The sequence below is a fragment of the Ochotona princeps genome, chromosome 16 (genome assembly GCF_030435755.1).
Source record: "Ochotona princeps isolate mOchPri1 chromosome 16, mOchPri1.hap1, whole genome shotgun sequence".
Classification (NCBI taxonomy): Eukaryota; Metazoa; Chordata; class Mammalia; order Lagomorpha; family Ochotonidae; genus Ochotona; species Ochotona princeps.
In genome coordinates, this window is record NC_080847.1 from 45,658,208 (window position 1) to 45,680,954 (window position 22,747).

A 22,747-nucleotide genomic window follows, 5' to 3' on the forward strand; every position below is an offset into this window, starting at 1 on the left:
CAACACAGAGTTTCCATCCAGAGTTCACTCAGATGCCCACGACAGCTGGTGCATTAAGTCAGGACGCAGGAGCTCAACCAGTTCTCCTGTGGGCGGGGGGGGGGGGGGGTGGTGGCACAATCACTACAGACATCGCCACTGACTCCCAGGGTCTGCAGCAGAAGGAAGTTGGAGTTGGGAACCACAGCAGAGCCAGGAATCAAATCCAGGTACTTGGATGTGATACTCACACATCCAAGCTAGACCCTAGTCCAACAGCACACCACAATTCACTTCAAATACTCGGTAGTAGCTAGTGACTAAGACACTGAACAGAGCAGGGTTGGACCACATTACTTTATATGACTAAGTCTTATAATTAGCCTTGATCAAAGCTCATAGAGAAATCCTCCTCCCTTCCCCCATACTATGCAACTGTCAGATTATTCCTACATTTTTATAAGGAATTAGAATCAGACTTGAATTCTCGTTGGAATTTCACTAGACTGGAGGGTCAACATCTTTACAACAAGTTATCCTATCCATAGCACGGTATGTCTCTCTAAGTAGGTCTTTTCCATGTCCTGCTGTTAAAGATCAGAGATCACATGAATTTTTTTTAATTTATGTGTTCTGTATTGATTTTGCTTCTGTTGTGTAGGTAGGATGCTTAAAAAAAAACCCTGAAACAGTTGCTGCAGCAAAATGGACTTACACGAAAGTTGCACTTTACAAATAAAAATCAGTGTGGAAGGTATACCTACTGTTACTATCAGACCCATGCCCTCTGAGAAATCTGCCCAGAAGTTATCTGTGATCAAAAGATCTGTGAACCCTGACTCAATGTTTGTCACCCTTGTGGAAACTATTGGTTGCTGGCTCATTTAAACCCAGGCTGCTCCACTTCAGATCCCACTCCCTGCTAATGCACCTGGAAAAGCAATGAGATAGCCAAGTCTCTGGGCCCCTGCAACCCACGTGGAAGACCCAGATAGAGTTCCAGCCTATTGGCTTCAGCCTGGTCCAGCCCTGGCCACTGTGACCATTTGGGGAGTGAACCAGCAGAGGGAACATAGAATTCTCTCTGCCACTCTGCGATTTTCAAATAAATTGATCTACAGCTGTTTAATAAGAATAGATGCTTTGTATACTATAAAAACATCTCGTGGTTGATCATCTGTTGTCCCTGGCCTGTTCCTCTGACCACATACAGTAGTATGGTTTTTTCCCATCCATCACAGAGGCAACAGAAAGGAGATGACAGCCCTAATCTTGCCATTGCACCTCTCTAGGCACCTCGATGCACATTTCAGCCTGTCTCCACTTCCAGGGTTCCCAAGAGGGTTGCTGTATACCATCATCACCACGTCTGCCATATCACATACACAATGCACAGTTACTCCTACCCACTTGGTATCTCCATGAGAATCAGAAAGTGGAAACCCTCTGTTTTACGGATGCAGTCCTGCGCCAGGGCATACAGCTTGGTAAGCAGCTCTCAGGTGGTGCAAGAGCCCGCTCTGACCAGGCACCTCTGAGCAATGCGTAGACACAGAGGTTCTGTTGTTAGTGTCTGACTTTTTCCTTTAAATGTCTACTGCCGTTAAACAGGCTGACAGTACCACAGAAGATTGCCTGAAAGTCTAAAATTATAAAAACAGGGATGGGTGTTATGCTACAGCAGCTTAGGTAACTGCTTGGGATACTCATACCCCATGTATGAGCCACTGTTTCCAATCCAACTTCCTGCTGAGACATCCTGGGAGACACCAGATGACAGTTCTAGGACCTGGGCCCTTGCCTCCTGTGGGAGACCCAGATGGAATTTCAGGTTCCTGGCTTCAGCCTGGCTCTAGCACAAACATTTGGGAAGTGAATCAGCAGATAGGAGATATATCTAACTACTTCTCTCATCTTTTCTTTCTGTTGTGCCTTTCAAGTAGAGGGAAATGAACTTGTTGTTGTCGTTAATGAAGATAGTGATAATTGATGTTACTTCAAACCTGGCTAGATACTATTCCCTCCCACAGGTTCTGAACTTGAGCCTGAAACCGTCTCTCTTCACTGAAATGAGGAATTAGGAGAAAGCATTGGTACAGCAGCCTGAGGTCGCTGCTTGGAAAATCCCCATCTCATGTTAGAGTGCTGTTTGGACTCCCAGCGCTTCCACTTCTGATCCAGTTTCCCACCCTGGAGGAAGCAGGTGCACATCCTTGCCACCCACTTGAAAAACTTGGATGTCCCTCAGGGCCCTGTCAGCCTGGCTATTATGGCCACCTGGGTAGTTAACCAATGGATGGATTTTGTTTCTCTTTCGCTGCCTCCCAAATAAGATGGAAATAAATAATTTTGGAAAGAAAACTAGCATTGAAGAACACTGAGCAAACAGATCCTTGATATATGATGAACCTGAAGAATAATAACTGAAAAATTGTATCCCTGTGTCATTGTGTAACGCCTCCTTGAGGCCACACTAGAACAGCATATGTAATGTTGTTACATATTCTAACCCTCGAGCATACTGCTCAAAGCAGCGTTCGGGAGCACTCCTGCTCTGAGCTCCAGCTCCGTGATAACTCCCACATACCTTCAATCTATTTTAAACCTCACAAAAATTATTTTCAGCCAACACTGTTAGCCTCATGATGTCACAGATGAACAAACTAAGGGTCAGCTGTCACATGGACTCCAGAATGTATTCTTTTCAAATATTTATTTCTTTTAATTGGAAAGGCAGATTTACAGAGAGGAGAGACAGAAAGATCTTCCATCTGCTGGTTCGCTCTCCAGGCAACTACAATGGCTGGAGCTGAGCCAATCCAAAGCCAGGAACCAAGGGCTTCCTCCTGGACTTCCACAAGTGCCCCCAAGGCTTTGGGCCACCCTCCTCTGCTTTCTCAGGCTACAACCAGGAAGCTGGATGGGAAGTAGAGCAGCTGGGACATGAACTGGTGCCTATACAGGATCCTGGCACATGCAAGGGAAGAATGTAGTCACTGGGCCATTGTGCTGGGCCCCCAGAATGTATTCTTAAACTCATCCCTTTAGCAACTATTATCCACTGATCATGTCAAATAAATATGCCTGGGAGAGAGCCATAGATGGACCAGAGGCAAACTTTATTTCCCTAATGGGTAAGTCCACATGACAGCCAGCCATAAAGGCCCGCACCCAATTCCCCTTGGTACAGCCAGACCCATCTCAGCTAAGACCCCCCGTTTCCGAGGTGGGAGGGCACTGCCTGAAGAAGGCCCCCCGAGCTCCTTGCAAATCCTTTTAGGAAGAAGATCCAAGCATGATGCAGGTCCCAGGGACAGCTGAGCCATGATTCGGGTAGCTGCATTGAGCTACTACCAGGGCCCAGGTGATCCTTTTCTGAGTCCCCAACAGAACAACGGCCGCCAACAAGGCAACTTGGTTAGGACAGAGTCACACCAGGAAACAAAGTATTTCTTGAATCCTGACAAAGCTGTCTCTCTGTGGCGCAGCATTACAGTACAGTGCTTTGATCAAAACTCACGGGGGGGGGAAACAGGATGTACAGGCACGGTCAGGCTAAAGCCGGGAAAGAAGGACGCCGCCTGCTCTTCAGACAAGTGGCTGGCACAATGGCAGCATGGCCACCTCCGAGACTGAGAAACTCAGGAGAGAGAGAGATTGAGATTGAGATTGAGAGAGAGAGAGAGAGGAACAGCCCAGAAGTGGGGGCAGTGCAGGCTTGGGGAGGCACTCCCAGCAGCTCGGAAGGTGCACACCCCTTCTGTGTCGGCATACAAGACCTCAGGGCAAACTTTCTGGCTACAGCTCATGAGTTTAGGGATGTACTAAGAATCTAAGCAAGGGGCTGGTGCTGTGGCCTACCAGGCTAATCCTCCACCTGCAGCGCTGGCACCCCATGTGAGTTGCTGGTTCGAGTTCCTGGCTTATCCACTTCTGATCCACCTCCCCGCTTATGACATAGGAAAGCAGTGGAGGGTGGTCCAAGTGCTTGTTTGGACCCCTGCACCCACAGAGACCTGGAAAGAAGCTCCAAGCGTCTGCCTCTGGATCAGCTCAGTCCTAGCTGTTGCGGCCATTTGGAGAGTGAACCAGTGGATGGAAGATTTTTCTCTCTAGTCTCTCCTTCTCTCTGTAAATCTGATCTGCCTTTCTAATAAAAATAAATAAATATAGCTTTAAAAAAGTCCAGGCAGAGGGAAAATTGCAGGGGAAGGGAGGGCCACATTCTCCAGCCATGCAGATTCCCATGCCCCAGCTCTGAGTTGCTGCTGCACCCACACAGGGCCCACTGGCTTCTCTTGGCCTTTCAGGTTCCTGGTTAGCAGCAATGGCACCTTCCATCCAGGAGGGGTTCGAAGAGCTGTGTCCAGGACCACACCATCCTTCCCACCTGGTGCTATGCTAACAAAAGGCTCACACAGCACCAGGGTGTGCAACGCCCGAGCTGAATCCTTTTTTTTTTTTTTAATATTTTCTTCCATTCTATCAGTTGTCTTTTCACTCTTTTTTTTTTTTTTTAAAGATTTGTTGTTGTTGTTGTTGTTGAAAAGTCAGGCATACTTGGGCCCGGCGGCGTGGCCTAGCGGCTAAAGTCCTCGCCTTGAATGCCCCGGGATCCCATATGGGTGCCAGTTCTAATACCAGCAGCTCCACTTCCCATCCAGCTCCCTGCTTGTGGCCTGGGAAGGCAGTCGAGGACGGTCCAAAGCATTGGGACCCTGCACCCGCATGGGAGACCTGGAAGAGGTTCCTGGTTCCCGGCATCGGATCGGCGCAGCACCGGCCCGTTGCGGCTCACTTGGGGAGTGAAACATCGGATGGAAGATCTTCCTCTCTGTCTCTCCTCCTCTGTGTATATCCGGCTTTCCAATAATAATAAAATCTTTAAAAAAAAAAAAAAAGTCAGGCATACTCCCCAAGCAGCCACAATGGCTGAAGCTGTGCCAGTCTGAAGCCAGGAGTCAGGAGCTTCTTCTGGGTCTCCCAAGTGCAGGGTCCCAAGGCTTGGGCCGTCCTCGACTGCTTTCCCAGGCCACAGGCAGGGAGCTGGATGGGAAGTGGGTCACCGGGATTAGAACACTGCCCATATGGGAGCCCCGGTGCACGCAAGGCGAGGACTTTAGTCGCTAGGCTACTGCTCCGGGTCAAGAGCTGAATCTTATCACAGGCTAAAATATCTTGAATATCCTGACAAGTTTCCTTGTCAAAATGAATTTACTATTTCAAAACAGCATACAAAAAAATATTGATACTACCCTAACAAAAACCCCAGCTCTGCCTGGGCCTAGAGGAAGGAATGGCAGAAAATCCAGTGCAAGTGAAGACACCAAACGCCCGCAGAGGTGAGTCATTCTGAACAGGGGTGCCAGGAGAGATCTCCCGTTTCGGTTGAGCATTTCTGGAGGTGCCACGCATACTTATAGTTTTGTGGTCTCCAACCGTCCTGCTTGCCCACACAGGCCCTAGGGTCAGGAATTCTGACAGCGGGCAGCCTCAGGCTGAGCAGAACCCAGTACGGGCAGGCCTGAGCCCGCTGGACTGCACTCCCTGCAGAACCATCACCGCCACAGCTGCTCCCAGCCTTCCAGGGCCCCCGGCCCAAACTCATGCCTGCCCACGGACGAGCAAGATTCTCCAGTTGGTTTTCATTTGTGATTCAGAAGACGAGGTAGCAAAGAACAGGAAAAGTTTCCATTCTCTTTCGTCAATAGCAACGGAAGCAATTTAGCAATGTAACATATGCTCTGAGAGTTACTGCAGTCCTTCTGGCCTATCACCAGAACAGGATCTCGGCCACATTTTAGTGAGGGTGTTAAGAGCAAGCTCGAGGGCCCAGTGCAATGGCGCACCAAGTTCATCTTCCACCTGCGGTGCTGGCAGCCCATATGCGCCCTGGTTCACGTCTCGGCTACTCTACTTCCAATCCAGCTCCCTGCTTGTGACCTGGAAAAGCAGTGAGGGATGGCTCAAAGCCTTGGCCCTGAACCCACAGGAGAGACCCTGAAGAAGCTCCTGGCTCCTGGCTCCTGGCTTTGGATCAGCTCAGCTCTGGCCATGGTAGCCACTTGGGGAGTGAATCACCACATGGAAGATTAGTCTCAGTCTCTCCTTCTCTGTAAAATCTGCCTTTAAAATAAAAATAAATAAATCTTTAAAAGAAAAAAAAAGAGGAACTTAAGCTCCCATGCAGTGATCATATCTTCAAGAGGCAGGAAATCCACTGGCTACATCTAGCGTGTCTAAGCTTAGACAGCAGTCAAGTGCAAAAAGCCTAAACAAAGTTAGGTACTCAGACCTGGGCCCACACTGCAGCAGCTGGAATGTACAGGGTTAAGAGAAGGAGCAGAAAGTATACAGGAATGCCACCATCCTTTAGAATGCCACCCACCCGCCCACCCAGCTCCTGAAGCTGCAAGTGACATCACCAGGCACCCAAGTCTCCACCCGTGTCCTGAGCACAAGGCAGGAGCGCCAAGCTCACTCCTCAGCATCTCTGGCAGTGAGAATCAACCTCAGAACATATCAGGTTGGGACTGCTCTGGACCAGGCCGGTCGTGACACAGCCATATTCCTCCAGCTCCTCCAGGGAGCGGATGGAGCTGCTGGACACCTGCCCAACGCTGGCGACCGATCAACACAGCACAGTCCCAATAGAGCAGAGGTCACAGAAACATCAGCAAAGAGAGCCAGCAGCCGACTTCACCAGGGCGATGCAATCTGGCAGCCACAAGCAGGCACGCTTGAGACCTTGAGCCTAGGCGGGAGCCAGACGCCAGCAAGGCCAACAACAAGCTAGGGCTGGACGCTGAGCTGAAGGTGGGGATACATATGGCAACTAAGCAGCACGGAGGGCTCCCCTGCCACTAGCGCTGCTCACAAGCTCCCACTCCCATGTGGCGTCTCCTCCCTCCAAGGCCCACAGGGTTCCCATTTGATGGCACCTGCCCACACAGAAAACACATCAAAGTCATCTTTCCAACACTGATGTGTGCAGCACCCTTCAAAGGGTCCCCACCCCCGCAACACACACACCCCAGGGCAGCACAACCTTCACTCTGGCTGCTTAGTGCCCAGACTCTCATATCCAGCCTCTGTTCACTCTATAGCCATATCACCTTCTGCCCCCAAAGCTCCCCTGCTAAATACCCATGACACCCATGGGTGCCTGAGACCCTCCTTCCAAGGAGAATGTCCTCAAGCTGTTCGATATACTGGTTAAAGGACAAACAACCAACAGCAGCGAGCCCTGTACGCCAGTGTGCCAACACCACGCCCTAGACGCAACCACAGCTCCACTCTGCGTGTATCAGAGTCCTCCCGCACCAATAAAACCCATAAGCCTGGGAAGTTCCGGCCCGTGTGCACCTTAACTTGCCTGCCCATACTCCTCTCTCAGGTCCCCAAATATCCTGAACCCTCAATTAGGTCGGACCACCCGTGCTCAAAGGGCACACTTTGAAGGCTGGCCAGAAAGGCACCACCAGGCTGGCGCACAGCTGGGCAGTAAATGCCTTTTCAACGAACAAACCCAACAGATGGAGTCCGGAACACCTCCGGGTGTTCAAGAGTTTTCCTGCATTCATTTTCGCCACGGGACACCAGGAGACCCTCCCCCATCCCGCTTCAGGCAAGCAGGGCTTATTCCCCCTTCCGCCGCGAACCTCCATCACCCCTGGGGACCACAACCAAACCCCGCGTGAGGCCCCAAAACGCACCCTCCCCCAAGCCGCCCCTCCGCCCCGGCCGCCGGCCTCCAGGAAACCGCAGGGGAGACTCAGGGCGCCAGCCACACCCACAGCCCCTCACGCCGGAGCTCGGGGGGCTGGCACCCACCCAGCCCGTCGGACCGTCCACCCGTCCGGAGTCGCGGGGCTCAGAAGAGGGTGCATTCCTGACGCCGACCCCTGGCCACACATGCGCGGGGCAGAGTGGGCAGAGCGCGCCCCACGGCGGCCAGGGCCGACAGGAGAGAGGCGTACGGGGTGGCCCACGGGGCGAGGGGCCAGCAGTGGCCCAGCTTGGGGCGCCCGCCACGGAAGGAGAGAACCCCTCCCCCTCCGCAGCCTCGCCGGGCCTCCAGGCCCGGAGCGCAGCAGACCCGGGGAGAGGAGAGGCGCGGGACGACACTTACTTAAAACCTACATAGTTTCACTGCCAGCCCACGTCGGGACTGGGGCTGCAGCTCCCGGGGACCCAGCTCGGATCTCAGCGCCCACCACCCAGGCGCGGCCGCTGGGCGCCACAGCCCACCCCCAGCTCCGCCGTTGGGCGGAGCCTTGCCCTGGACAAGCCCAATGAGCGGCCGATACTGTTCCGAGTGACGCGTGGGTAGAGCAATCATGGAATCCGGCTCCGCCGGGGGTGGGGCCAGGGCGGCTCGCCGCGCTTCCTACTCTGGCTAGCCCTGCCCAGCGCTGCCGACTGCGCGTGTCCAGACATGGAAGGGCGGGGCCAAGAGCTGGGCTGGCCCTAGAGGTGGGCTTCAAGCTGGGTGGGCGAAAAGGGGGCTGGACGGCAACGGATGGGCGAGCCGGACTGGGAACGGGCCAGCCTGGCAGAGCGCACCTCTCTGCTCCACCTGGATGTCAGAGGAGCCCGGGCCTACTGCGCACACCGCTTCCAGTTGCCAGTAGGGTCTCAGGACTCAGTGTCCCTGTGTTCTAACCCCCCCCCCCGTTTGAGGGGACTGCACGTGGGGTCTCAGTTTCCTCCTTTGCAAAATGGGAAAAGAGTGGGCGTGCCTATCGTTAGCAGGGCAGCACTACCGTGGTTGCCGGGGAGGGACAGATGGATGCCCACACGTGACCGCCCCCGTCCAGCCCCGCCTGTCCTGTGTCCGGGGGTGGAAGTGTCCAGCGAGGACGGGCGCGGTGGGCGGGTCCTCGGCAGCCTTTCGGGCCAGACGCGCTGCTCCCTGGCGGTCCGTTAGCCCTGTGGCTAGGGCCGAAGAGTATGGAGGCGACAGCCTCGGCGTCGCGGGCAGCCGCGGTGCAGGCGAGGGTCCGGCAGGGAAACCGCGCTTGACTCTGGAGAGGATGAAGAAGAGAGTACGAGAAAGCTAACAGGGACGCCGTCTCACCTCACGAGTCTTTGGGGAGGCACGTCGCAGGTTCGCGCGGGCTCGGTGGACGGTAGCAAAAGCAAGTCGTGGGCCATGAGCAGCGGTCGGGCCGCCCGGCCCAAGCCCGGCATGAGGGCTAGCGGCATTCTGCGGCGCTGAGGGTCAGAGACGGAGAGGGGGCGGCGGCCGGGCGGGTGCGCGGCACCATGGCACGGGAAGAGTGCAAAGCGCTGCTGGATGCGCTCAACAGGACGACCGCGTGCTACCATCACCTGGTGCTGACCATCGGCGGCTCGGCTGACTCGCAGAACCTGCGCGAGGAGCTGCAGAAGACGCGGCAGAAGGCTCAGGAGCTGGCGGTTGCCACCGGAGCGCGGTTGACAGGCGCGTTGCGCGACCGGAGCCTGGCTGCAGAGGACCGCACCGAGTTCGAGCGCCTCTGGGTGGCCTTCTCCGGCTGCCTGGACCTGCTGGAAGCCGACATGCAGCGTGCGCTGGCGCTGGGAGCCGCTTTTCCGTTGCACGCGCCGCGGCGGCCGCTGGTGCGCACTGGGGTGGCGGGTGACGCGTCCGGGGTGGCTGCACGCGCCCTGAGCGCCCGCAGCCTTCGGCACGAGGCGGAGCGCGACTTCGACGTCGCCGACCTACAGGAGCTGGAGCGTGAGGTCCTTCAGGTGGGCGAGATGATCCAAGACATGGAGATGAAAGTCAACGTGCCTCGCTGGACAGTGCAGGCCCAGCAGACGGCAGGCGCTGAGCTCCTGTCCAGCACTAGCGCGGGCCCCGCTTCGGCAAGAGGCCTGTCGGTGGAAGAACAGCGATCGGGACCCTGTGATCCTAGCAAGGCCTTGGCTGCCACCCTCTTTAGTGCCGTGCTGCTGGCCGCTGTGGCCCTGGCCGTATGTGTGGCGAAGCTGAGCTGACCCACAGCTGTCCGCCCACTCCCAGTTCCCTCCCTGGAGATACCACTGTGGACGGGCTTGGGGTCCGCCTGGTGAAAGGGAGCGGTTTTGAGACTCGGGTATGCGTGTGTACACGCGCGTTTCAGGCGCGCGTCTGCCTGGACAGGACATGGTCTCCCCTCCCTGGCTTGGGAGGAGTTAACTTGGCCCAGGGCCGCCAAAGCATTAAGGTCTGCAAGAGCTTTATCCCCTATTAATAGAAACGCTCACCAGTCGCCGTCCCAGATCCTTCCGAGTTAATGGGTTAATACCAGTGCTGCTGGGCGTCTTAAGTCCAAGTTTGGCGCCCCCGCCCTGCCGGCGTCTCCCAAGCTTTGCAAGGAGCAGTTTGGAAAAGGGGCTGTGAAGTGGAGTGACGCCTGAGGGAGAGGGAGAGGGGGAGGGGAGCCACTGTGTTCCCTGTGAGTGGTGATAACTTTTTCCTGGACGAGAAACAAAACGCAGTGAGAAGTAAGCAGTTTTTGACGACCTTAATCCTTTGGGGCCTAAACTTGGGAGAGTGCAGATATAAGTTTGCCCAGAGTGCTTCCTTTGCGGTGCGCTATTGCGCTTCTTGGCAGAGTTGATCCATTAGGGCAGCAAGAAAGGTTGGCGCCGGGTCTGTTCCGGAGGTACAGCCACCCCATCCACACCACAGACACCTGCACCAGATTCGGGGCTTTGGGAAGGGCCACGTGCTGCTTTAAACGGGCACCTTCTCCTTGGCGGGGGCTTGTGGCTCTTCCAGCAGTGTAGACCGGTGTGTTTGATCCTCGTTCGGAGCGGCGCTGGGGAATCCTTTTTGGAGTGCTCAGTCCTATCCATCCCGCAGAGCTTGCTTGCTGGCCAGCAGGATAGTAGGCTAAGGTGAAGCAGGCTGCTCAGCCCTCTGCCTCCTCCCCCAACAACTCCCTGCGCCTCCAGCAGAGGGTCCTGACATACACTGGCCCACAGATGTTTTGAGCCAATCAGCTCTGAGACTGAGAATGTAGCAGGTTTCCTGGGAATTTAAGATTTGTAGAAATAGTAATCATATATATACATATAAAAAGGGCATAACCACCTCACTATGATCAAGTGATCAAAGGAGATTTTGTTTTTATGAAAGACGTTGGGCCGCGCATTTGTACGTGCCAATGAGTCCAACACAGCATCTTTATTCATACCAGTATATTTATGCTATTAAATATGTGTATACCTCTGTTTAAAACCTACCTTTCTTGAAGACAGGGGTGTTGGCGTAAAGTATTGGTGGCAGAATAGTTTCGATGCTGCCATTTTACACCTGGGTTCCAGAAAACACAGAAACTTCAATTTGGCTGAAAACTGATAAGGATTTTTTTTTACACCAGTTTGAGGAATAGGGACCAACAGGAGAGAACTAGCAGTTTTTCACAAGGGTGTCTGGAGGAGCAGCAGGGCTGCTGCTGGGCACTCCATTCTGAGAGTCCTTCCACACTTCCAGCCTAGCCCTGGCCACTCCTGTTCAGCACACCAGCTCCAGAATCTCAAAGAAGGAAAACCTGGGTTGTTTTCAGGCATTTCTGATACAAGACCCTCCACTCCCACCCCCAGGTCTCAAGTCTAGATTAAAATGCTGTAAAGAGCAATACTTAAAATAAAAACTCCCCCTGCCTCACTCAGGTGGGTGGGGGCTGTGGTGTTGATCTAAATAGGGGCCACTGTAGGGTCGGGTGCACCTGTATTCCCCACCCAAGGAACCTTTGATGAGACATAAAAAGTTTCTGAACTCTTCCCACAACACAGCAAAGAGTGTCTCTTCACCTTCCCCCAGGGACATAAAGATACACTGCTGTTTCGCAGACTATAACCTTCTATGATGATCTAGGTGTTCTGGCTAATGAAAAAAAGTGTTTAGCAGAATTTATTAGGGACACAGTGGGTAGTTGTTGTGTAGTCCAGGCCAAACAGGTTTCCTTCTTGTTCCTCTTTGCAGACACTTGGCACATCTGTAGGTACTTAGCTGAGGTCAGGTGAGGACCTGTTTCTAAGGGTCCTCTTCCCCTGCAATTAGTGATGAAATGTTACAAAGTAGCTGAATAATAACATTCATGCTGCAGCCTGGTCCACCTAAACAGCTGTTTGAGTTTGGAAAGTGTAAGGGTTAGGGAACTTAGGCACTGTTTGGAGTTGCAGCCTTGCCTCATAGAACTGTGCTCTGTAACAAGCAAAATCACTTTCTGCCTTGTCCAGTAGACTGCTTTCCACCTCCTGTCTCTGTTCTCCTTTCTGTATGGGACGTTAGATTGCTTTCTGATAAAAGTGAGTCAAGTTAGATGCTTGCTGTCAACATTGTTACTTTTCTAGAAAGCGTTGAGATGATCTTACATTATGATACAAGGAATAGGGAAAAGCATTCCATAGGCATTAGCTGATACTGCAAAGACAAGAGCTGGGATGCCAAGAATGAGTGATGAACTTTTGCTAATGGTAAAATAATATTTGTAGGAGGAAAAAAAAAGGGCTAGTAAATTATTTTTCCCCAGTGTGTTCTAAAAGCTTATGTTTTGAAATACTACAAGGGAAACATGCTTTTGGTAAGTAGGATTAGTGAATAAACGTCATGATTTACCCAAGGTTTACAGTTAGCTAATAAAGATGTGTGACGTTGAGTGGTGAGAAAGGGAGAGTGACGCTGAGTGGCTGAACGGTAGTTTGGCTGTGGTTGTGTGAGGACCCTCACAATGTTGCATTTCCTCCTCAGGGTGCACACCTGCTGTGTCTTTACCTACTTGTGTCCTTTCCAGAATGTACTTCTCTATTCTGTGATGGATACTTGGTAAGGACAAGACCCCCAAATCACGCACCACGGTGCTGGCCTGGGGAGCAAAATGTGTTCCTTTGGGGATGCTCCTCCTATGAGGCCTGGCCAACAGTCATGTGCAGGGGGCTCTGCCCCTCTCTCCAAGTACCTCAGCAGGTCATGGACCTCCCTGTGCCTCGAACTCCTCATCTGTGAACTGGGGGTTCATCCCTTCCACAGCTGAAAACATTCAATGTAGTTCAACGGGAAGAGTTATTTCGTTTGTTGGTTTGCTTTTGCATTATTCTTGTTCAGTTTGTTAACTTGTTTTGGTACATATTAGAATGCAGTTTTAGAGTTTAGTGGTGATTGTCATTTTAGTCAAAGATTAATACCAAATTCTTGAACACTGTAATTTTAAAGATCAGCATTGAGTACATTTATTGTGATTTTAATACACATCAGAATCAGCAGGTGGATTGCTTTTTTAAAAATTAAATGTGTGTAAAGGTACTTATTTATAAGGACTTAGAGGTACGAAATTTTTAAATTCAGACTCTTAAGTCAGAGTCCAAAAGAACTGTCTGCTTTGCCTAACAGGCCACTTGAATGGATTCTGTAAAATGACAGATGCAAAACCCACAGGGCCAGCATTGCGCGCAGCTGGAGAAGCTGCCACTGGGGAGACCAGCATTCCATAGCAGCACTGGTTCAAGACCCCACTACTCCACTTTCACTCCAGCTCACTGCTGATGGGTCTAGGAATGCAGCAGAGGATGGCCTAAGAATTTGGGCCTCTGCACCCATGTGGGGGCTGAAGCTCCTGGTTCCAGGCTTCAGCCTTGCCCAGTGCTGGGAAAGGGACTATTACTGCATTAGCTGCCTCTTGTGAGTTCTTGTGCTTATGTGGCCTCGGATTGAAGGTAGAATTAAAGGCTTTGTGTCTGCCCTGTGTAGAGAAGGATTTCTCTAGAACGATTCTTCATAATTTTAAAAATTAAGGAGAATGTGTAGCATATATAACTTAGGAGGCAAAGGTATCCTCAAATGATTTCAGCTATGAACTTATGACTAAAAATAACTCAGGTCCTTTATGCACATTTGATTGAAAGTAATTGTCCTGGTCAGAATATTTACTCTTCACAAACCCGGTTTCATAAAGAGATGTTCGGAAACACTCAGGGATAATAAGCCTCCAGGTTGTACACTCCCCTCTGTGCAGGGTGGAATCCAGAAAGAACAGGTCTGCATGTGAAAAATCTCTCACTGTAGGTGGCCAACACAGATCACGGCCCCGGGTCAAGCACTGCTTCCTCTGGCTCCTGGAAACTGATCGAAAGTGGGCATTGCAGCCCCATGTCCACACGTCAGGGTGGATTGCTAAAAAGAATTCTCTCTAGTTTTCCATCTCTTCCCAGAAGATTCTGGGTGTTTTCACTGCAATACGTCGAGACCTTGGGCATCCTCATTCTTTAGTGTTTCAGTTGAAATTTTTAAAACCTGAAGACTTCTATGATCTATTTAAATGGTATCTTCTGCTGTCAATGTATTTTTAAAGGATCCTCTTTCTCTGATGATCCCCTGCTTGTATGTGCATATTAGAATATGGAAAAGATCTATAAGGAAATGAAACTACTTGTGAAGTTGTCGAGACTGTGAATGGTGTTTTCCCAACACTTTAATGTAATGCTGTTACATGGTTTTTACAATAAAATTTTGAATGCTCTTGTCATCTAGATAATATTATTCTGTTATTAGACAGTGAGGGTATCAAATACGATAATTTCCGAACCTCCCCCTCCCTGCCCCCAAAGCAAAGGAAACATTTTAGAATCTTTTTCCTGCTGAAGCATGTTTTGAAATGCTGTCTGAAGACCAGAGAGGTGGGGCTGGTGAGTTAAGCTGCCATGTGCCAAGCCAGCATCCCATATAAGCAGCACAGGTTGGAGTCCACTTCCTATCCAGTTCCCTACAAGCAGTGAAAGAAGGCTTAACTGCTTGAGTCCCTGCCACCCACAAGGACATTCCAGGTTCCTGGCTTCAGCCTGGCCCAGCCCAGATGGTTGCAGCCATTTGAGGAGTGAACCAGAGGATGGAAGATCTCTGTATGCTTCAGTCCCACCCACTTCTCTGATTTGCCTTTCAAATAATAAATACATAAATCTTAAAGGAAAAGTAAGACTGAAGAGGAGAGAGATAAGAAGATTGCCTATGGAATAAGGTACATGGAGGATCTCCTTCATGTCTAATCCGATTTCCTTCTATTTACAACGGGGAGTCCTCCTTTCCTGGGACTCCTCCAGGGAGACCTGCTCCTGTAGGAGATCGTCAACAAGGCGCAGGAACAGCCAGCCTCTGTCCTCGTCTCAGTCTCAATCGGCCTCTAGTTAGAACGCCATGGGCCTTTTCAGGGTTCCTTGATTTCATCTGTCCTTTCTGCCTGCACCATACTCTGATCCCACCACCATCTCTTCTCAGAGCTTGGCAGGGAGGGGCTGGACAAGTTCCTGGCATTGGCAGGGAGGGCTCTTGTAGCAGTTGGAGCTGCAGCCATTCTGACAGTCTCCTACAGCTCCTGGGGGCTATAGAGAATGACTAAAATCTTAGCCTTGCATGCACCACGAGCCCATATGGGTGCCAGTTCGTGTCTCAGCTGCTCTGCTTCCCTTCCAGCTCCCTGCTTTGGGCCTGAGAAAGCAGTAGAGGATGGCCCAAAGCTCATGTGAGAGAACCGAAAGAAGCTCCTGGCTCCTGGCTTTGGGTTGGCTCAGCTCTGGCAGTTGCAACCACTTGGGGAGTGAACCAGTGGATGCAAAATCTTTCTCTTTGTCTCTCCTTCCCTCTATAAATCTGACGTTCCAATAAAAATAAACAAATTAAAAAAGAGAGAGAGAAGAAAAAGACTGAGGGGACAGAACCCCCATTGATGAGTTCCAGAGTCACCTATCCAGGCTCCCCTAACCAGGCTCCCACAAGCTGGGTTCATACTATGGGGTTTCAGAAGGTCAATTTCTTGTTAGACACAGGTGCCCGATTTTCTTCCTTGCTTTTTTATCTGAGTCAAGGTCCTCTTAAAAGTTAACTCAGGCCAGCTTGAACAGTATTTCATGCAACCATTGGCTTGCTCTTAAAGAGGTGCGCATATCTACCCCTCCTTTCTTGTGATTCCCACACACCCACCCCTTTCATGGCAAATTTTGTGGGGCCATTCCCCTTGGGCTACCAACACACTGCCTGAAGTTTGCATGTACACTGTTGGGAAATGCAATTTTCTAGTTGCCCAACAACACCTTCAAGTGGGCAACACAGGAATTGCCCAGCCTTTTCCAAATTGACACAAGATCACCAATGTGGAAGGTCTTCTTCAGTTTCCCATCCAGCCCTTAAAAACCCAAGATACTTCCAGAAACCTTGGTGTCTTTATCTCTCTTCTTTTAGGGGACTCCCTATCTCCTGGATTCTCCCAGGAGGTGATTTCTCCTTCTTTCTTTTTTTCCTATTCACTTGTTCACTCCCCAAATAAAACCTCTCCATCTGGGAAAAAAAAAAAAAACTAAAAATTGTATGGATGGGTGAAACAACTTAACATGCACAAAACATTTAACTTTTCCTAGGTAAAATCTGCTAAAAATCAGTTTGAAGCTTAAAGCTTGATTTAGTTTCTAAAGCAAGAGAAAAGATAGGCAATTACTGCTATCCTTTCTACTTAAAAAACAGAACATTTTTGTGAATCTGAGTGAAATGATTTTAATTTCTAGTTCAGGGGCAACCTCTTGCCATAAGCAAGAAGCTCCCTGAATGAAATAAGTGTGGGTTTTATAGTAAGTATCCTACTGAGAGTCAAATCTATGTGACAGTGAGCTAGTTAGTACATGATTAAGAGATTACAGTGACATAAAACAGAAAGCATGCGATAGGAATTTACAGTGTATAGATTGGGGGTCCTGATTATATCACTTCAGTGTAGACAGTAATAAAGCAGCATGCCTTGAAGGTAGCTGTCTTTCTAAAAACTGCAAGATTCTCCCTCTCTCCTGCCTGCCTCCTAGTGTCTCAGGAAGCAGGAGCTTTTTCTTTTTTCTTTTAACAGGATGCAGGTGTTTCTTTGGAGATTCCAGACTTCCAGGAGTACAGTCACCTTTACAATTAACCCTTTCAGTGACCCAATGTGCAGGGTCTTTCCCTACACACCAGCAGACACCCTCTGGGTGTCCTGTGATTCAAATCTGACATTAGCTCCAAAACACAGTATCAGATCCCACAAGTTAATAACTCAGTCCTGGGGGTTTGGCAAAATAGCCTAATGGCTAAATCCTTGCCTTAAACACCCAGTATCCCATACTGGCATCAGTTCATGTCCTGGATATCCCGCTTTCCTTCCAGCATGTGGCCTAGGAAAGCAGTGGAAGATGGCTCAAGGCCTTGGGACCCCGTACCCATGTGGGAGACCTGGAGGAAGCTCCAGGCTCCTGGCTTCAGATTGGTTTAGCTCTGGCTCAACTCTGGTTGTTGCAGCTACTTGGAAAGTGAAGCAGCGGATGAAAGATCTTTCTTGCTCTATTTCCTTCTCCCTGTAAATCTGCCTTTCCAATAAAAATAAACAAATTTGAAAGAAAAAAAAAAGCACTGTGGCGTTACAAGCTAAGCCTGCATCTGTGATGCCAGCATCCCATATGGGAACCAGTTCATTTCGAGTTACTCGGCTTCTGACCCAGATTCTCCTAATGGGCCGGGAAAGCAGCAGGTGATAGCCCAACTCCTTGGGTCCTTGCACCCCTAGTGAGCCACCCAGAAGAAACTCCTGGCTCCCAGCTTCATACCAGATTAGCTCTGTCCGTTGCAGACTTTTGGGGTGTGAGCCAACAGGTGGAAGACTTTTCTGTGTCTCCCTCTGCCTTTCACATAATAAATAAGCAGATATCTTTAAAAAAAAAAGGAATTGAGGTCCCTTAAGACCAACTCCCCTGCCCACTTCAAATAACAGTCAACAGATGTGACTGTGCCCAAATAAGTTACAAATTGGGGTTCCCAGAATCCCTCCTCCTGGGATTTGTGAAAATTACCTCTATCAAAATGGAGTCACTCTGGCCCAGTGTGGGGGCTCAATGGCTAAATTCTCACCTTGTAAGTGCCAAGATCCCGTACTGGTACCAGTCCATGCCCCTGTTGCTCCACTTCCCATCCAGCTCCCTGCTTATGGTCTGGGAAAGCAGCAGAGGATGGTTCAAGTCCTTGGGATCCTGCATCTGCGTGGGAGACCTGGAGGAGGTTACTGGTTTCAGATTGGCTCAGCTCTGGCCATTATGACCATTTGAGGAGTGAATCAGTGAATGAAAGCTCTTTCTCTCTGTTTCTCCTTGTCTCCATAAATCTAATCTGCCTTTCCAATAAAAATAAATAAATCTTTAAAAAGGGGTGAGGCATTCACATCAAAATGGAGCTATTGGCCATGAACTCTTACATAAAAGTGCCTGTGACAGAATCCATGCAAGAATTCCTACAGGCAAGCCACTTGCACAAGGATGTCTAACTAACAATGCTGTCTGCATCCATGTGTTAACACTAACTTTTGCAACAACTTTCGTGTTCATTTTAAGACAACATTTTAAAAGTTTCTTCTTTGCCCCAACCCCCTGGGATGTACCACCTGTGGCCCATTCTAGCTGATACATCCTGAACTGCAAGCCTCTGAGATTCTTGAATTAACTTTGTTTTTGTAGGGTTGACCTTAGTGTAGTTCATTTGATGGTGACAATGTCTCCAACCTCTGCTTTCCTGGAGATTGGTGGGTGGGGCTGAACCTTCTAATCATCTTTCAACCACTTGGTTCTAAAGGTGATATAATCCACCCTAACACTATCCAGGGGTTAATCCTGAGTCACTGCACTAGCATAAACTCGGGTATTATCAAAGGCATTCATGAATGATCCCTTTATTAGTGTAGAAGCTAGTGTAGAAGCTTAGTAAAGACTTGGCTTGGGATGCCTACTTCCCATATTGGAGTGCCGGTTGCAGAGCCTGCTCTGTTTCCCATTCCAGCTTCTTGCTAAAGCGCACCTGGAAGGCAGCAGGCAAGGACTCAAGTAGCTGGGTGCCTGCTATCTACATGGGACACTCGGGCCGAGTTCTGTACCCAGCTTCAGCCTGGCCTGCTCCTGGATGTTGTGGACTTTTGAGGAGTAAACCATGAGTAGGAGAAGTGTGTGTGTGTGTGTGTGTGTATGAGTGTGTATACCTTTCAAATAAATTTAATAGATAAATAAGTCCTTTTTTGAAAAAGGAACTCATTATAAAAAAACAAAAGCGACTCAGGGAATTCCAAAGCTTTCAGGAGCTTTGTGGAACCAGGAATAAAGACCAAACATATTTCATATTATCCACGTATATATCAAGCTCTAAGTTACAAAAGGAAATTCAAGCTGGCCTAAAAGTTGGAGCTATGTATTTTTAAAGTGAAAGTTATTGAAATATTGCTTGCTTATTTTATAAAAGATTTATTTGCTTTCTTGAAAGTCGAAATTGAGAGAGAGAGAAAGAGAGAGAGAAAGAGAGAGATCTTTCATTTACTGGTTCATCCCCAAAACACAGGGAACTGGATGGGAAAAATAACTGAGACTTAAACTGGTACCCATATGGGATACCTGAACCCAGACACTCTAATAAGGGATAGGAGTCTCAACTGGTATACTAACAATTAGACTAAGCGTTCACTTCTTGAATTGACTTTTATGTGTGATTCAGGATTTGGACAGCCTTCATTCTACAACTTAGAACGACAGTTCCTATCGGGCAATCAAACAATAGTGGGTTTTCTGAGGCAGAAAAAAAAAAGGAAATAAAGGAAGAAAGCTGATTGGATAATATCAGATTATTACTGGCTTTTTTAAAAAAGATTCATTTTAGTTATTTGAAAGGCAGAGTTGCAGAAACAGGAGGAGAGATCCAGAGGAGACATTCCACCTGCTGAATCACTTCCCAAATGGCTGCCATCGCCAGGGCTGGGCCATGCTGAAGTCAGAAGCCAGGAGTTTCTTCTGGTCTTCCCCATGGGTGCAGAGGTCCAAGCAATTGGGACATCTTCTGTTACTTTCTCAAGTGCAATGGCAGGGAGCTGGTTAGGAAGTGGCACAGCTGTGATTCAAACCAATGCTCATATGGCATATTGGCGTGGCAGGTGGCAGCTTACCTTGTTAAGCTACAATTTCTTACCCTTTCAAAAAGGTTTATGTATTTGAAAGGTAGAGCTTCAGAGAGAGGGAGAGACAGAGAGGAAGAAAGTTTATTTTTTGTAAGTGTTAAAGCAGAAGGGACCTCTGTATTTAATTGAGGCAAGCTAGAATCTCCTGGTTCCAGGAAAAATAGATGTGTTTGGGCATTCTCTCTGCTTCCTTAAAGCTTCAGTTTGAGGAGTCATTTTAGCATGAATGACTCCAGCTCAGATTGATCTGTCAGAGCCTAATGTAGAACTCCCATAATTTTTGTCTGTCTCTTTTTAAAAGATTTATTTATTTTTCATTGCAAAGGCACATCAAGTCTATTGGGAGAAAGAGAGACAAAGATCTGTGGTTCACTCCCCAAATGGCCATAATGACTGAAGCTGAGCTGAACCGAAACCAAGAACCAGATGCCTCTTCCAGGTCGCTCATGTGGTTACAGGGTCCCAAGGCTTTGTGCCATCCTGCTCAGCTTTCCCAGGCCATAAGCAGAGAGCTGAATGGGAAACAGAGCAGTCAGGACACGAACTGGTGCCCACGTGGGATCCTGGCCCTTACAAGGCAAGGATGTAGCCACTGAGCTATCACATAAAGTTGGTACTTAATAATGAGATTTGCTCAGCTCACAATTTTGGAGGCTGAAAGTCCGAGGTCAGGTGGCCCCAGCAATCCAGCCTCCCATGAAGGCTTCCCTCCACCACCATTCAGTTACATCACATCATGGTACATTGGCACCATGGCAGGAACTCAGCTGAAAGGCAGAGATCTGGCATGACAGTAAGCTAGAGAGCAGGGAAGGGTCAGGTTCACTCTAAGAATTCACGCTGGAGGGAGTTATCCCTAACCACGGTCCCACAAAATTACCTTCAGCTCCTCCAAAGACGGTGCCTCTAGTGATCTAACCAATTCTTACTAGGCCCTATCTCCTACAATTACCATCCCCACGCCAACACTGTCACATTGGGGACCAAGCCTAAACCCATGGGGGACACAGTCCAACCACATCCAAACCATGGTGAAACCTTTTAAAAAATCCTCCTTAGAAAATGTTATGAACAAGAATTTTGAGGTGGTGATTCCTGGAGTAGAGGGTGTTGCATTATTTTTTTTCCCCGCTAGTTATATGCCTTGTGCGTGTGTATGTTTCATTTTTATTTATTTATTTCATTTATTTGAAGTAGGGGTGGGGAGGAAGAGAGCTCCCTCTGCTGGTTCATTCCCTGAAGAACCATAACAGCCAGCGCTAGGCCAGACTGAAGCCCAAAACCCAATTCAGGTCTTCCACATGGGTTTCAGGGAACCAAGTGTTTGAGCCGTCATCTGCTGCCTTCCAGGGTGTGCATTAGCAGTACACTAGATTGGAAGCAGAACTGAAACTTGAACCAGGCACTCTGATATGGAATACAGATGCCCCTGATGGCATCTTAAGTGCTGTGCCAAACACCTGCCACTATTCCCCAAACACACACACACACACTGACTTGGTTTTTAAGTCCTTTGTAACATTCCAGATAACTTTCCCAGGTTTTCATTTGTTCTAGTCTTTTCTGATTTATCTGTTTCTTTTCTTCTCTTTTTTTCTTTCTTTTCTTCTTTGTCGTTGTCACCTTCTTGCCATGCTAAACCTATGATATGCAGAGAGAGAAAGTCAAACAGATCAATTTTTTCCTTCATCAAATTTTCATCTTGAATCAAAAGTCACAGAGGAATTTACCATATTCACCAACTCACCAGAGACTGGTGAAATGAAGTCTTCATGTCTGCCTTCATAGATCACAATCTCCATTTTATTTTAGTTGAAAAGCCTGGTAAAATAACAGGCAGCAGAACTGAGAATGGGCTGAGACGCTGCCAGATTCCAGATTCACAGAACCTGTGGGATTACACCTGTCCATTGTGTTAAGCTGCCTGATGTGGGAATAATCTTGTTAAGAGAAGAAGGCTAAGTGCTAATTTATTCTGGAAATGGAGCATCTTAGATATCAACATTATCACTACATTTAACGAATACTTACTTATTTTTATTGTAAAGGCAGATTTACACAGGAAAGGAGAGACAGAGAGAAAGATCTTCCATCTGCTGGTTCATTCCCTGAAAGGCTGCAATGGCTAGAGCTGAGCCGATCTGAAACCAGGAGCTAGGAGCTTCTTCTGGGTCTCCCATGTGGGTTTTGGGTCATCCTTGACTGCTTTCCCAGGCCAAAAAACAGTGAGCTGGATGGGAAGTGGAGCAGCCAGGATATGAACTAGTACTCATATGGGATCATGGTGCGTGTAAGGCAAGGATTTAGCTAATGAGCCATCATGCTGGGGCCACATTTTTTTTTTCCCCATGGACTGTTCTTTGCTTCTATTCTGTTCTTGGCTACTGTTATAGAGAAGCGAGGTTACAGGATCTCATCACGACACATGTACACTAGTAGGTATTATATCATCATAGAGCCTCTGGCAGTGTGTTGATTTTGGACAGTGCTCTGTGTCTGTTAAGATCCAGTTTCTGTCACTTTGGTATACACTCCAGGACTCAGTTATCTCACCCAAGAGTAATCACCCTGCTGGAAAATAGCTAATATGGAGACAAAGATTTATGAGGTGCTATTTTATAATGAACTGTGTGTCCTTTGTTAAGCTCTTTGACCCCTTCATAAATGATTGATTATCTGTGAAGGGGGCAAGGTTCTCAGTCGAAGATTGGGCAGCCCATTAGTCCAGTGTCTGATGACAATGGTGGATGGCAGGATGTGTGCAGAGCAAAGATCACATGGTGAGAAGAAAGGCATAGAGAAGC

General features: G+C 49.1%; 2 protein-coding genes across 5 annotated transcripts in view; one reads left to right on the plus strand and one right to left on the minus strand.

Moving 5' to 3' along the window:
* The window catches only part of ANKRD27 (ankyrin repeat domain 27), a 40,133-nt gene extending 31,900 nt beyond the window's left edge, over positions 1 to 8,233 (minus strand). For 3 of the 4 annotated variants that reach the window (XM_058674487.1, XM_058674489.1, XM_058674490.1), the window contains exon 1: positions 8,122 to 8,227. The gene's annotated coding sequence lies outside the window, so the exon portion shown is untranslated. Of the gene's footprint in view, positions 1 to 8,110 lie in introns of all 4 variants that reach the window. The other variant, XM_058674488.1, reaches the window with a different exon arrangement.
* Positions 8,234 to 8,504: 271 nt separating this feature from the next.
* On the plus strand, positions 8,505 to 10,640 carry RGS9BP (regulator of G protein signaling 9 binding protein). The gene has a single exon (XM_058674614.1). It carries the CDS (start codon positions 9,247 to 9,249, stop codon positions 9,961 to 9,963), a length of 717 nt encoding a protein of 238 aa, XP_058530597.1. The 5' UTR covers positions 8,505 to 9,246; the 3' UTR covers positions 9,964 to 10,640.
* Positions 10,641 to 22,747: the final 12,107 nt, after the last annotated feature.

What these genes read in the sequence shown, in the direction of transcription:
- RGS9BP (XM_058674614.1), top strand. Translation starts at nt 9,247, where the DNA reads ATGGCACGGGAAGAGTGCAAAGCGCTGCTGGATGCGCTCAACAGGACG.